At 39.0% G+C, this 13,564-nt stretch overlaps 1 protein-coding gene across 1 annotated transcript in view; it reads right to left on the bottom strand.

Annotated features, from left to right (window-relative positions):
* The window catches only part of lgr4 (leucine-rich repeat containing G protein-coupled receptor 4), a 37,778-nt gene extending 29,386 nt beyond the window's left edge, over positions 1–8,392 (bottom strand). The window contains exon 1 of the mRNA XM_084356951.1: positions 7,458–8,392. Coding sequence (XP_084213077.1) covers positions 7,458–7,639 — 182 coding nt within the window. The 5' untranslated portion in view covers positions 7,640–8,392. The remainder of the gene's footprint in view (positions 1–7,457) is intronic.
* Positions 8,393–13,564: the final 5,172 nt, after the last annotated feature.

Raw genomic sequence — 13,564 nt, 5'->3', positions numbered from 1 at the left:
GTAAGAGCTATTTATACATGAGGAAAATATTTGGAAATAATTTACATTCTACTGTATTTTGATTGCAAAGGATAAGTAGTTCCATAGTTTTATTGTATGCTTAATTAGAAACAATTAGGACTGCAGTCAGCCTCTTCTGATTGATTAAAAGGCATAACATGCTGTCTGTGCTTGTTAGATGGTGGACTATTGGGCTCCCAAGCTCTTGGGAGCCCACTGGTCTTGAAAAACTCAATAACATACAGTCCTATACTGATTTCCTGATATTTTGAATTGCCAACAAGGGGAGCCTGCATCTTTTCCAGTCATTTAGTCATCATTTTGGCAAGGTCAATCATGACATTAAATTTTTGTATCATCCCGTGCATAACTATAAGCAACTTTAATACATGACCTTGTGAGTATTGCAATTATATTGAGAATACTGTACACTACTGTTTACATGGTAATTCATTATGCAGGTGTAGAACAAACCTTGTGTGTGTGTTACAATGACTTCTACATTAAAACACATGCAATACCAATTTTATTTGTCAGTTGAACACATGTCTCGGCACATTTCACTTCTAACGTAGCGCAAAGCAGAAGACCTTTACTAAACCTTGCACACTGATGGTGCTTACACTGTTGACCAGAACAAAGTTTTATGCATCATATTATGTGATTTAATGGATCCCAGCCAGCCTTTCAGATGACAGAAGCACAGACTGTGATCTGGCACATGTTCTCATTCACAGTTGTTAGTAATGGATATAAAGACAGTGTGGTCACTGGGGTTGATTGCTCGGTCAGTCAGATGGTTCAAGTGTTTTCAGCTGGTCAGATGTGAGGAGCAGCTCGAGATTCTGCTCATGGGGAATTCAAACACTATTTCCCCTTTACTAAGCGTGTCATGAGACAGTTATCAGTACTATGTTGAAAAAAGGAACGTGCGGATTTTAGAACAAATTAAACAAATTAATCAATCCACAGAAAATTAACAGAGAAATATTTTTGAAAATCAGTAGATTTTTGAGGGAGAAAAAAAAAGGCAAAACTCTCTTTGCATCTTTTTAATGTGAGAATTTGCTTTTATATAATTGTGAATATAAAATCTCTTTGTTATGGACTGTTGGTCTGACAAAACATTTAACCACCCCAACATTTTTCTACATTTTATTACATTGGACACATTTCAGTGTTCAGTTTCTGAGTTGTCTTTCTGTTGGAGCCTCCATTTTAACCAGTACGGCTGCCTACACTGGCTTGTATACAAGTTTCACTTCACATGTGCCTGCAACCTGAAATGTCTTTTTAACCCCAACTCTGTTTTTTTCACTTAGAAATATAAGTACATCACTGTGAGCTGGGCTTTGAGCTCTGTCAGATGTCTCATGGGGCACAGCAATACTGCAGGTGAAAGACTCCAGTTCACACTGACAGCCGCTGCTGCTGTTGTGCTGCTTTTACTGCACAGCCAATGGTGTTAAAGGACAATTCTAAAAATTGTTAGTAGTCAAATATTTTGATATTGAATCTGTACTAATAAGGAAACACAGCCTCAGATAACAATTTGCACTTATATAGTTATTATCTTTGATCAAGTTTGAAATTCAGCCACTGATTATTTCCGTTTTATGAAATGTATCAAAAAAGGCTTCATGATAATTTAGTGCTAAAAGTACCAAAGGAACTTTGATCGAGGCAGTCCTTTTAACTGCGACTGCACTGAAGAGCTTAATACAGATCTAATTTTAACTGAGTGTAAGTAACATTTCCATTATCTTTTAATAGTACTACCGATGAATTTGCATATTCATAGTAGGATTTACATATCTTGGAATGCAAATTACAAGTTAACTTCCTTTTAATTTGTATTTTAACTTGATCCCTTTCTTAAACAGGTGGAGTGGAAGAGCTTCCCCTCGTCTCCTGAACAATTAAAAAAATAAAATTCAAGTAAAATGCATTGGAAGGATCAAGACCTTTTCCAAATGCCCCTTTTTGGGGCAATTTTATGTCAATTATAAAAAACGATGTCTTAAAAATCTGGCCTAGCAGAGTACTGCCGTTTTTCCACTGGCACTTTTGGCCGCGCAGTGTCAAAACAAGCCGCGCTGATTATGTTTGATGCTTTTCCATTACCAGTTTGAGCCGAGCCGCAATGGACCTGCTCCGGAATAGGGCCAAAGCGTGCCCGCCCCGCCTCCAAGCATGCCGCGGTGACGACTCGCTGCTGCAGCCAACCCGTAGCAAGCATCCGTCTCCCCCTAAAATCATACTCAACTAATTTCTGTGCAGGAAACCTGAGTGAAAGACTTTTTAAAGGTCTGTGTTCAGCTCTCAGTACTTTTGTAGCCTCTAACTGAATCTCTTTAGTTTCTCTTGTAGTTTCTTTCAATGACTAAATAACTAGGGGCTTTTATTGTGAAGAAATTACAGTAAATGAAACGTCTTTGTAACGGAATTAGCTGGGCCACTTTGTTAGCAGTGATTCGGACAAGCGCGTCACTGGTTTTTGACACACCTTTAGGCAGGTACCCCAGTTGTAATGGAAATGTAAAACCCCTACCGCGCCGGGCTGCCGCACCAAGTCAGACTGAGTAGAGTCAGGCCAGAAGATGTAATAGAAAAACGGTAAAAGTCTCCTATTTTGTAACAAGGGACTATTCACATCTTGACGTATTTCTGCTACAGACAAAACTAGACTAACTATGTCATCCTGTCACCAACATTGCATCACTCCATTAGGCTAATGGTATGTTGCACCATCTTTTCCTCAAAACATACGATGAAAGATGTTCAAGATAGTGTGTCTAGCATAGTTACACTAATGCTGCAGCACACTTGGAGACCATTCAGTGAAACAGTTAATGTAATACTAGTACATATGTGCTACTAGGGACATTAACAAGCCAAGTTATCTTAATGACACCCCTAGAGCTGCAAAAGAAAAGAAAAAAAAGATTTATTACCAGCAATCTTGATAATTGAGTAATCGTTTCAATGTTTTTTCAAGCAGAAATGTAAAACATATGCTGGTTCCCGCCACTTGAATATAAGGATTTGCTACAATGGTTTTAAATTGAAATATTACAAATAGGTGCTTTTGCTTTTCATTTAGACCACAAATCCTCTGCCATCATCTTGTCGGTCAACTCTCTTTACTCCTGTCGAGTTATAAGTTACAGTGCGATTGGCAAGAATTGTAAGCGGTGTATGCGCGAACACTGTGTAACATTAGTAACACCAACTACCACATTGTCAAAAGTAAACTGAGCACTTGCAAAGCAATATTGCTAAACATTAAAAATACTTACTAAACCATTGAAGTAAAACACCTTAAACTTTGAATTTCTACCAAACTCAGCTTGAGGTAATATTTAATTGTGAATACTGGGCACAAGACTCCTGCAATCATTAGCAGTTAGAAGCTGTGTGATGGGGGGATGGGACTAGGTGTATAAGTGGAGGGCAGGGTTGGGGACTCAGAGAAGGGAAGAGAGTGTTAATATTCTCCCATCCACAAGTCATCCTGTTTGGGAGAAGGGGAACCACTGACTGGCTCCTTTCACCTCTGCTGACCAAGAACAAAAGTATCATTCAGTTAAAAATGGACTGAGGGCACCAATGGTGAGGCCGGCAAGCTCCACCGGCAGAGTGCAAGACCCCTGACGCCACCCCTCCTTTTCCCCTAAGTCTCAACCTTGTTCATGCTATGAAAGGACCTAGCACAACTAAGATGCAAGCTGCAATGCTCCCTCAAAATGTACAATAGTTCACGCAGGCAGGATACCAAAAAGAAAACCTACACAGAGACTCAGGTAAACTGCACTGAAAAGGAGTGTTTGCTTTGTTACTGGCTGAGGGGCCTTGTCTTTCCTCTCATCTGCTTTTTTGTGAGAGGGCTGTTTCCATTACAGGTGCCAAAACTCAAGCCCATGTGGGCTGTAGGTAAGAGTCCACTCCAACGCTGTCATATGATTTATTGGAAAATGTGTGGTCCTCCATTACCGTAAGTGTTTTCTAAAGCAAAGGTAGACAACAATAGAATTAATAGCCCAAAACTCTCATCCTTCTACGAGGAACTTTCATGACCTTTGGGCTCTGTTACTCTTACAAAACACTCCCTTAACCCTTCCCTGTTTCTGCTATACATGTGTGTTTGTATCTGTCGAACACACCTTCCTTCCTGTTGTTGGCACAGACTCAGACCAGATTTTTCTCAGTGGCTCTATTCAATCATACTGATCCTAAAGACATGATCATTGCAAACAAATTCAGTGACAAATGTTTTAGAGAGGAAACACTCATATATGAGATTTTTCCTTTACACATCAGCAGGGCATTGTGGCTGCATTAGCCCTGAGAGAAGGAGCCCTTGCAGCTGCAATATGTCTCACTAATCCATCATGATCCCTAACCCCAGTGCTCCACATACAAAAGACGGAGGGAGTGGGAGAGGACAACTTAAGTTCAAGAGACCAGGAGAACAAATGAGAGTAGGACAGAGAGAGGGACAAACAACCTTTCACATACTTTTCAGAGTTTGAAGTGAATACATTAGGCAGTCCAGTGTTTAAAACCTGTCACACAGCGTTTGGATAACCGACTGTGAGACTAGAAGATAGCACAATCTTGAAAACAACATATTGTTTTTCATTTTGGCATACAAAAAGGCCAGCAGAGAGGCAGGAACGGCTATCATATCGTTTGTGAAAACATTGTAACATGTTTTGATTGAGATGCCAGACTACACAGAATAAATTGGAGTTTTTTTTCCCAGTTTGGTATGCTAGGAGCTCCAGTGGGCCTAGTGTGACATGTCTTGACAGCCTGGTGTATGAATCCACTTCCTCCGGTTGCTTAAAACTTCTTAATAATGGTGAATTAAAGAGGCACAATAGTAGTTCTGGTGTAGCTAGGCTTGGGCCATCATTCTTGACAACAAACAAGTACATTTACACTTTTAGGCCATGTGGCAGGGAATCACGGGTACTTTGACTTGACTAAATAACACATTTTAAAAAGACCAGCGCTTAGGTAAACTTTAAAATCATAATCTCTTCTATGCTCTTTTTTAAAAGGGAGCACAGTAATTACAAAAAGTCACATTAAATTGCTGTTTTCAATGCTGTTGCAGAGGTGGTTACTTTAGTTTATGATTAACCCAGAGGTTGTGAAACTACTGAGGAGTTTCTTCATGGGGCAATCATCAACTGTATCGGCACCACTACATAAAGGTCTAACCTACCTTGTGCACTCCACTTTTTATAAAAATTTAAAATCAAGCCCTTGCTTGAAGCAGTAGTTAAGTCAAACTTGTCAATCAGTTAACGGCACAAGCATGACTCCTAATTATTTTGTACTACACATAGAGCACTGGGAACAAGGCACTGCTGGCTACAGTCCATGCAGCATTACTCACCCAAATCTGGCCCTATGTGTGACCTCAGCACTCAGTACATTACTTTGTGATTCGGTCACATTGCATTTCACACCCAAACCTTAATAAGTGTAAAATCTAAGTGCTATGTCTTAACCAGTTATCCTGCAGCAGGCTGCAATGAAAATTAAAAAGTTTGTCAGGGGCCAAACCAATATTTAAATCCCAATAATTCCACAGACAGCACTGGCCACAGTTTGCGCAGAAGACTTAACGTATGTGCAGTAAAGAAGAATTGCAGAGCAGAGCGGCTCAAACTGTGGAGATACGCGGTTTACATGCCGGTTTGGCCCCCGATCCTTGCTAAAGTAGGGAACTTCTACATCACAAAAATACGTTTGAAGACAACCTGCTGCTATAAAAAAAAGGTAAATAATACTGACTACTGAGGTCTCAAATAGGATTAAACTAAATCATGTCGATCATTAAGTGGAGACGAAACCTCATCAACATTTACGAGAGCTGAAATGATTTATCAGTAAACAGAAAATTCTGAATATATAATTGTATATAATTGTAAATTGAATATCTTGGATGTTGCTCGGAGAAAAGAAGCAATTTGTCAACATCAGATTGGCTACAGAAACTTGTGATGGCATTTTTTTTCACTATTTTGACAACTGACAATTTTGATCATTATCGACTGCTTTGCCAATATAATTTCCCAGAGTCCAAGATGGTATATTAACATTGGATTTATCCGAACAACAAAACCAAACCCCCAAAGTGTCTAGTTTACTATCATGTATGTCAAAGAAAAGAATCAGACCTGAACATCTGCACAGAAAAGTAAGTTGAAATGATAAGTTGGTTACCAAAGTAGTTGCAGTTAGGTTTTCTGTAGATCGATGAGTGCGCTGATTTGTTTCTCTAAAATAAGTGACAGATTTCATGAAAACATTAATGATAATGACAAGAATATAATCATTAATTGCAGTCATTCTACATGACAATATGAGGAGAAAATGTGAAGTGATTTAACACTGTTTCAGAGGAAGGATGAAACTTTTTGGCTGCAAGTTGTCAAGCTTTAAAGGTGCATTATGTAGTTTTGGGGAGGACATTTTAATCAGAAGAGAAAGATCATCTTTGACTGAAAGAAACTGAATAAACAAACTGACCTTAAAGGACAACACAATATCATACTGTTTCACCTGTTTATATGTGGCGGACCCTGCCACCTTTCTAGCTTCAAAACAGCGTTCTGGGGATCTTATTTTCCTCTGAGAACAGCTTGTTTATTCAGTTATGGAAAAAATAAATAATTCTGAGTTTGTATTATTACCTTGATTTTAAATTTCTGAGTTTGAATTTCTTCTCCAACACAACATAGTGCCGCTTTAAGTTTCTCAATTCACTGTTTAGTCTTGACATCATCAAATATTGGGAAAGATGACCACTACTTTTTTCAAGATGACATACTCAAATCGCCTATTTATCCAAACAATACACCCAAACCCCCAAACTATCCAGCTTACTATCATATATGTCAAAGACAAAGTATCAGATCCGCACACTGGACCACAACATTGTCCAATCGCTTGAAAAATGATAAGTCGATTACCAAAATAGTTGCTGGTGGGTTTCCTGTAGATTGATTAAAGCAGTGATTTGTTCCAACTCTAACATAAGAGATAGATTACTGATAATGTAGAGTATGTAATCATTAGCTACAGCCCTACACTACAACATGAGCTGATTTAATATTGTTTCAGAGATGGATTTAACTTTTTGGCTGGGAGCTGCGAAGCTTAAACTAACTGTGTGTACTTCACCTGATCACTGTGAGGACCTTGAGAGTTGTGACACTTTAAATACTGACTTTAAACACTTCCTAACATCTCCATCAGGACATTTTCCTCTGGTTAGCCATTGTAGGAAGTTCCCCCTGTGATGTTGAATGCCCCATTATTCACTTGCGATGTAAACACAGCGAACATCCCTTACTCGGGCCTTTACAGAGAGGCGTTTTGTAAGTGTACAGGCGTATTTAGGGGTTATATCTGACTGTGGGTGTCGGTGAAGTACTTACAGGTAGTAGGTGAAAGCACTGAGCCCGGTCGGGACGGTGGTCAGCCCTCTCCCGGAGCAGTCTGCACCCCCATCTTCATCGCAGCTGCATGAGGGCGAACAAACGGCCGTCGACTGCCCTTGACCGGCGGCACCAGGACGAAGGAAACACCACAAACATATCCAAAACAAATCCACTCGCATTTTTCCTCCTCGTCGGTTCAGGTGAAAGCGATTTACGAAAAAAAATAAAAATAAAAAAGAGAGAGGGGGAGGGGGTGGGGGGGTTGTTTTGTGGTTGAACCTATTCCGGACGTCGACTTCTTCTCATGTGGTCGGTCGGTTGGGGCATGAAGAGATGAAGCCTAACCGACGCTTTTCAAAACAAAACGTAACGTCCGAGCTTCTTCATACATTCACCGACACACACACACACGGTCCCCGGTCAGCAGCCCGGCGGTGTCTTCGAGCGGGCTACCTTGCTGTGAAACATTTTCTCAAGCCCCTGCGTGTCGTACGAGTCCATGAAAATAAAGTAGCAGGGCTGGCGACAGGAGCGGGTAGCCTACCTTGCGTTTTTTTGCGTTTTCGTTGTCCCATTAAATAACGCAACCAAAAAAAAAAATGAAAAAACGAGCGGTGGCTTTCAATGCGGCTGAGGAGGAGGAGGGGGGGGCAGTGAAATCTCCAGTTAAACGTACCGGACAGTTACGAGCCGTGCTGGGTTTTGTTTCCTAACAGGAGCTCACCGTCAGTTTTCAGCCATTCCTCACGCTCCCCTCCTCTGCTCCAGACATCAACAGCATGCTTGTAGCTCGGCAGGCACCCTACCGGACAACCTGCAGCAGCAATGGGCCCGGCCTGTGCAACACTGAAACCTGCACCACCACCGCCGCCACCACCACAACGTCAGGGTCTGCCAAACACACTGCACTCCCACCAGCTCCGACTTACAGACAAAGTCAGACAAAACTGTGAACGCATGCCTGGAAGTCCTGTATAGGTAATGAGCCGGTAATTCCTTGGAAAACAACTACTCACCACATCTCGACCACAAAAGCCACATTTAGCTGTTTGTTGTGTGCATCAGCAGAGGTGGAAAAAGTAGCATGCGAGAGTTTTTACTTCGGCATTGTAGTGGTGGTGGAGTGTAATTAAATACTTTTACTTGAATAATGTACTTAAAGTGTAATTTCCAGGTAAAAAAAGTACACAAAAGTCACAGTTTGGTAAAAGTAAAAAAAAAAAAAAAACATCTGGTAAGAAGAACTCAAAAAGCTACTTGAGTAAAAGTCTTTAAATATCTGATATTAATGGAACTTTGGTATCAGAAGTTATTTACTTGCAATAATAAACAAGTAAACAACAATACACCCTTTACATTCTGTAATTATATTTGTATCTCATGTACATACATGTAAAGATAGATATATACACATGCACCTTATCCCATGCAGGCAGTCTGCAAAGTAACTAGTAACTGAAGTTAACAAAAACCACATAGTGGAGTAAAAATTAAAATGTGTACTTAAAGGCCCAACACAGTTTAGTGTCAGTTTGAGGCAATTTGAGTAAAGGTTAAAGTAAAAAATATCTAAAATAGTAGCCTACTTGAGTAAAAGTCTTAAAGTATCTGATATTAAATGAACTTTGGTATCAAAAGTAATTTACTGGGAATAAAGACAATAAACAACAATACGCCCATGTTGCCTTTATATTCTGTTATAATATTTGTATCTCACGTACATACATAGATATATACACATGCACTTTATCGGTTCACTCTAATGGTCCTATATTTTTATTCTGTATACTCTGTTTTTGTGTTTCTTTATTTATTATTGTATTATTATCATTAAATCTTATTATATACATTTTATTTACCAATTACTATTACCATTTCTGTAGTGGAGTCGAAGCAAAATAATTTCTATCGAGTGTACTTGTATAACCTGAGTGACAATAAACATCTTGAATAAACATCTTGACTCTTAAATATCAACGTATCACGTATATTTACATGTGTACTATAGGATTACCCACGTGGAGGGTTATCACATTCAATAGCCAGCATTTTTCTGATTATCCGAGTCAGGGTTTGATATTGGCAATAAAATACATCAATTTAGAAATGCACTGCTGTGGCTCTAATGCAACATGCAGTCTACAAAGTAACTAATAAATAAAGTTGCCAAATAAATGTCGGAGAGTAAAAAGCACAATATGTACTTAAAGAATAGTAATGCAGGTGTGCGTAGTGTCAGTTTGAGTAAACACAACTTTATTTAGGAAAGTGCCCCACCATGGAGCAAACTCCTAAACCAGTTAGCAACTAATTAAACTATCTACAGCTAGTTACCACACTATGAACCAGGAGCTTTTGGGGCACATGTTCTGGGGCCCTGGAGCATCTGCTTGTTTTGCCCAGTTGTTTATCCAGCCTTACCCATACACGTTTTCAAAATATTTAAGCATCTTTCGAAAATATTCATCCGCGCAAGAGGCAGTCAGATACTGAAGGTAAAATCACAATGTGAAATGTAGTCAGTAATAACTTAAAGGTGCACCATACAACTTTTATAGTCCTATTAACAAACAGAGACAGAGCTCTTGATTCAAGGAATAGCGGTTTGCAAGTGCTAACATGAGTTTATGATATACTTTAAAGCCATACGACTGGATGGATGGAAGAAACCTCTGGAAGAGCCACAGAGCAGGGATCCCTCTCCCAGGACGGACAGACATGCAGTAGATGTCGCATGAAGAGAACAACAAAATCACAATTTGCAATTTGCATTGACAGAATATCTGATACAAATTATAATAAATGTAAAGTGTGTATGTGTACCAAAGTTAAAAGTACAGAGTTGATAAAATGTTAATGCATAATAAGAAGTATTTATGTGGCTCAAACTACTCATTTATTCAGTCATCACGCTTTAAACAGTTATATCTTAAATTCAATTATGTTCATCATATGTTTATAATGTAAAATCTTTATCTGGGAACTTACCAGATGTAATAAATGTAATGGAACAAAAGTACAAAGTAAAGTGCTTTCACTTCCATACTTAAGATCTTCAATGCTATGAATTGGGTGGATCATTGACTGGATGGATTCTTCACAAAAGAAAGTTCAGTGGAGATCAAATTAAGCTTGCACAGATAATGCGGGTATCTGTATGTGTTGTGTCAGTGGGAATGTCAAGAATAAAAAATACTAAATAGTATTTAGTATGATGATAGATGATGAGTAACAGATGATAGAATAGCAATTACTAGTAATTACAAGTGTCTAATAATCACAAGTTTAAAATTGTGTGAAAGTGCACAACCTTAAACCTCAGGTTAGGGATGAAGGGTAAATTAGTTGAAGAACGCTGTACACTTCCTGCCTCAAGGTGATTGCATATTGTTGTTTTTAGGGTTACCGATTACCTCCTCATCTGTTTAACCCACAATACACAGGAAAACACTATAATGAAGAGCTGAATGAATCACCAGCTACCATCACAGACCTTTGAGGAAGAAGACACTGAACCGTACACAGCTCAGGCTGAACTGGACAGCTGACTGAGGCAGGTCTAGGCTGCGTTTAAGTTTTTGTTGTTCCTTATTCAAACATGGGTCAACTCACCAGAAGCTTGTCATATAGAACAAATAAGCTATTCCTGACATTTTGAATATGTGAAACCAGGATATTTACAGAATACAATCCTTTTCTGTTACATATGTGCATCCATTTAAACAAAGTAATACACTAATTCACTGTACATACAAACAAATGTAGGGAAATACACATGCCTACATCTGTGCCTTCAGACATGTAAAATGACATTGTACAAAACATGAGTATTAAATAAGCATGAAATTATAAAAGAAGGTTTTAATGAATAGTACAGTCTTTTACATCCATGACCTTTTTATTAAATAATGTGTCGGTCCTGATAGCTGAAAGTGCGAATGTGGAATTGGTTTGGCAGGTCTTGAAGTCCGACATGATGTCTGACAGACAGTTTGATCTCCTCATGTTGCTATAAAAGAGACTGAATAACCAGCAAAATAATAACCATAGAATAAAGTCTTATTTTGTATTGGAAGTAACATGTCAGAGGATAAACACATCAGACATAACATTTCTATTGTACATATCTTCACAATTATGCTTAGGCATGACTATGGTATGGCTTTAATTTGCTATACAGATGTTAATTGTTTGTGGACTTGCCATCAAGTCCTATACATATGGCTCCTAAATGCTTCTATCTTGTTACTTCACATTAGAGCCAATACTCTGATGCCAGTGCCATTATTAGGGAGTAAAATAATTCAGATATCAATGTGTTGGCCAATACACACACTTTTTTTGCGATTTTTCCTCAAATGTGGTTATAAAACATGTAACGTACACAGGTCATTTACAGTTTAATATTAAAATGGTCCAAAATCACATTAGTGCACTTAAGACTTAAATAATTATGTATAACTCCAACCATCTTTTTCTGCTTTATGTTTTGTTTATGTTTATGTTTTTAGAAGCTATGTTAGATGCTTGTGTGTTGTGTTCAGTGCTTACTTTTTACTTTACTTCATGAACGTAACGTTACAGAGAGGAGAGCGGGGAAAGAAGGGAGAGAACTGGAGTCTCTGGTGAGTGCTGAGTGTAATGAAGGTTGACCTAGATTCAAACACACAGACACACACACTCCTGATTTGTGCCGTTGCTCATTATTATTAGCTCACAGCTGATGTACAGTTAAACAATGTAGCTGTTTGGACTGGAAAAACACTGCAGGAGTAAACACAAATGATCCTGCACTCAATCTGGCTTCACTGATGGTGACCACGGCATTAAACAACCAACACTGCTGATTAATATCTATCTGACATGATTCAGACACAAATGATCACAAACAAGGGAAGTGGAAGTCACAGCAGGCGACCAAATGAAACACACCGTTACCTTGCGAAAACATTTGGATTTCTCTGGGTTTGAACATTGTTGGAAATATTTGGAAAAATGTACCAACAAAAATACAACAAAAGTCTATTCATTTTTAGACATTTTAATGTAGAATTCCTACACATTATATCTTTAAGTGCTGGCTGCAAGCATAAAATGGGACAAAAACCACACTGCCTCCACATCTTTTTTCCCACAAACATTTCCACCATGAACAAAATGTGCATCTAAACATACCTCTTGCAAATTCAATAACAAATTCATTTGACACTCAGAGCATCTCCACCCTTCACATTTGCGATAACCACTGGTGCGTGGGGAAAGAGCAATCAATCGGACAGGGCAAAAGGTGCGCTGGGTGTGGCGACTATGTTTGGTATTCCTGTAGCCAGAGGAACATGGCGCACCTGCAGCACATAAAGAAACTGGGATTGGATTACGAGCATTATCAGCGGGGTGGTTTACAGCACGGCATCAATCATGGCCAGTCAAATCATCCACGGACATTCACTTTGAGAGAACTGTTTGCACTATAGCATACACTTCTCTAAAATAAAACCCAAAAATTAACTAATGTCTTGTTCAGAAGCTGTAGAGCTATACTCAGATTTGTGGAAATAGTGCAAAATAACTGGAAGTGAAAATGAAATAATGCTCTTAGACTCACACCGAATTCGTCAAACCTTTTCCTGTCAAGAATCCCTAAAAATTAGACCACAGACCCCAATTGCTAAAATTTTCCCTCACGATCTGATACAGTAAGATGTTTTGCTTTGCTTTTTTTCCCCATTTTGCTGTGGACCCCCCGGAATCCCCTCATGGACCCATGTGGGTCTCCTGGACCCCACTTTCAAAACCACTTCTATGTATGACATTTCTTAGATCAAAGTACACCCCGATACCATTGTAACTGCACACGACTCGTCAGAAGTCACGCATTTTGCTAACCAGCTTGCCAGCAAACATTTTTTCGTTGTTGAAGCAACGTTATGTAGAAATTGGCATTTTTGTGCGATTTGGCGCCCCCCACAGTTTCTGAGTGCAACACCACCATCGTAAATACACATTCCAGGTCTGTAACAATTTATCAGATGTAATGTAGGTGCTAACTACAAACAAAACTCATTGCATCATAACAGTGTTATATGTTGAAAACCTGTATCTTG

This window comes from Pagrus pagrus (assembly GCF_965226575.1).
Source record: "Pagrus pagrus genome assembly, chromosome: 1".
Taxonomy (NCBI): Eukaryota; Metazoa; Chordata; class Actinopteri; order Spariformes; family Sparidae; genus Pagrus; species Pagrus pagrus.
Note: the sequence above shows the minus strand (reverse complement) of the source record. Positions and strands in the feature narration are given on the sequence as shown.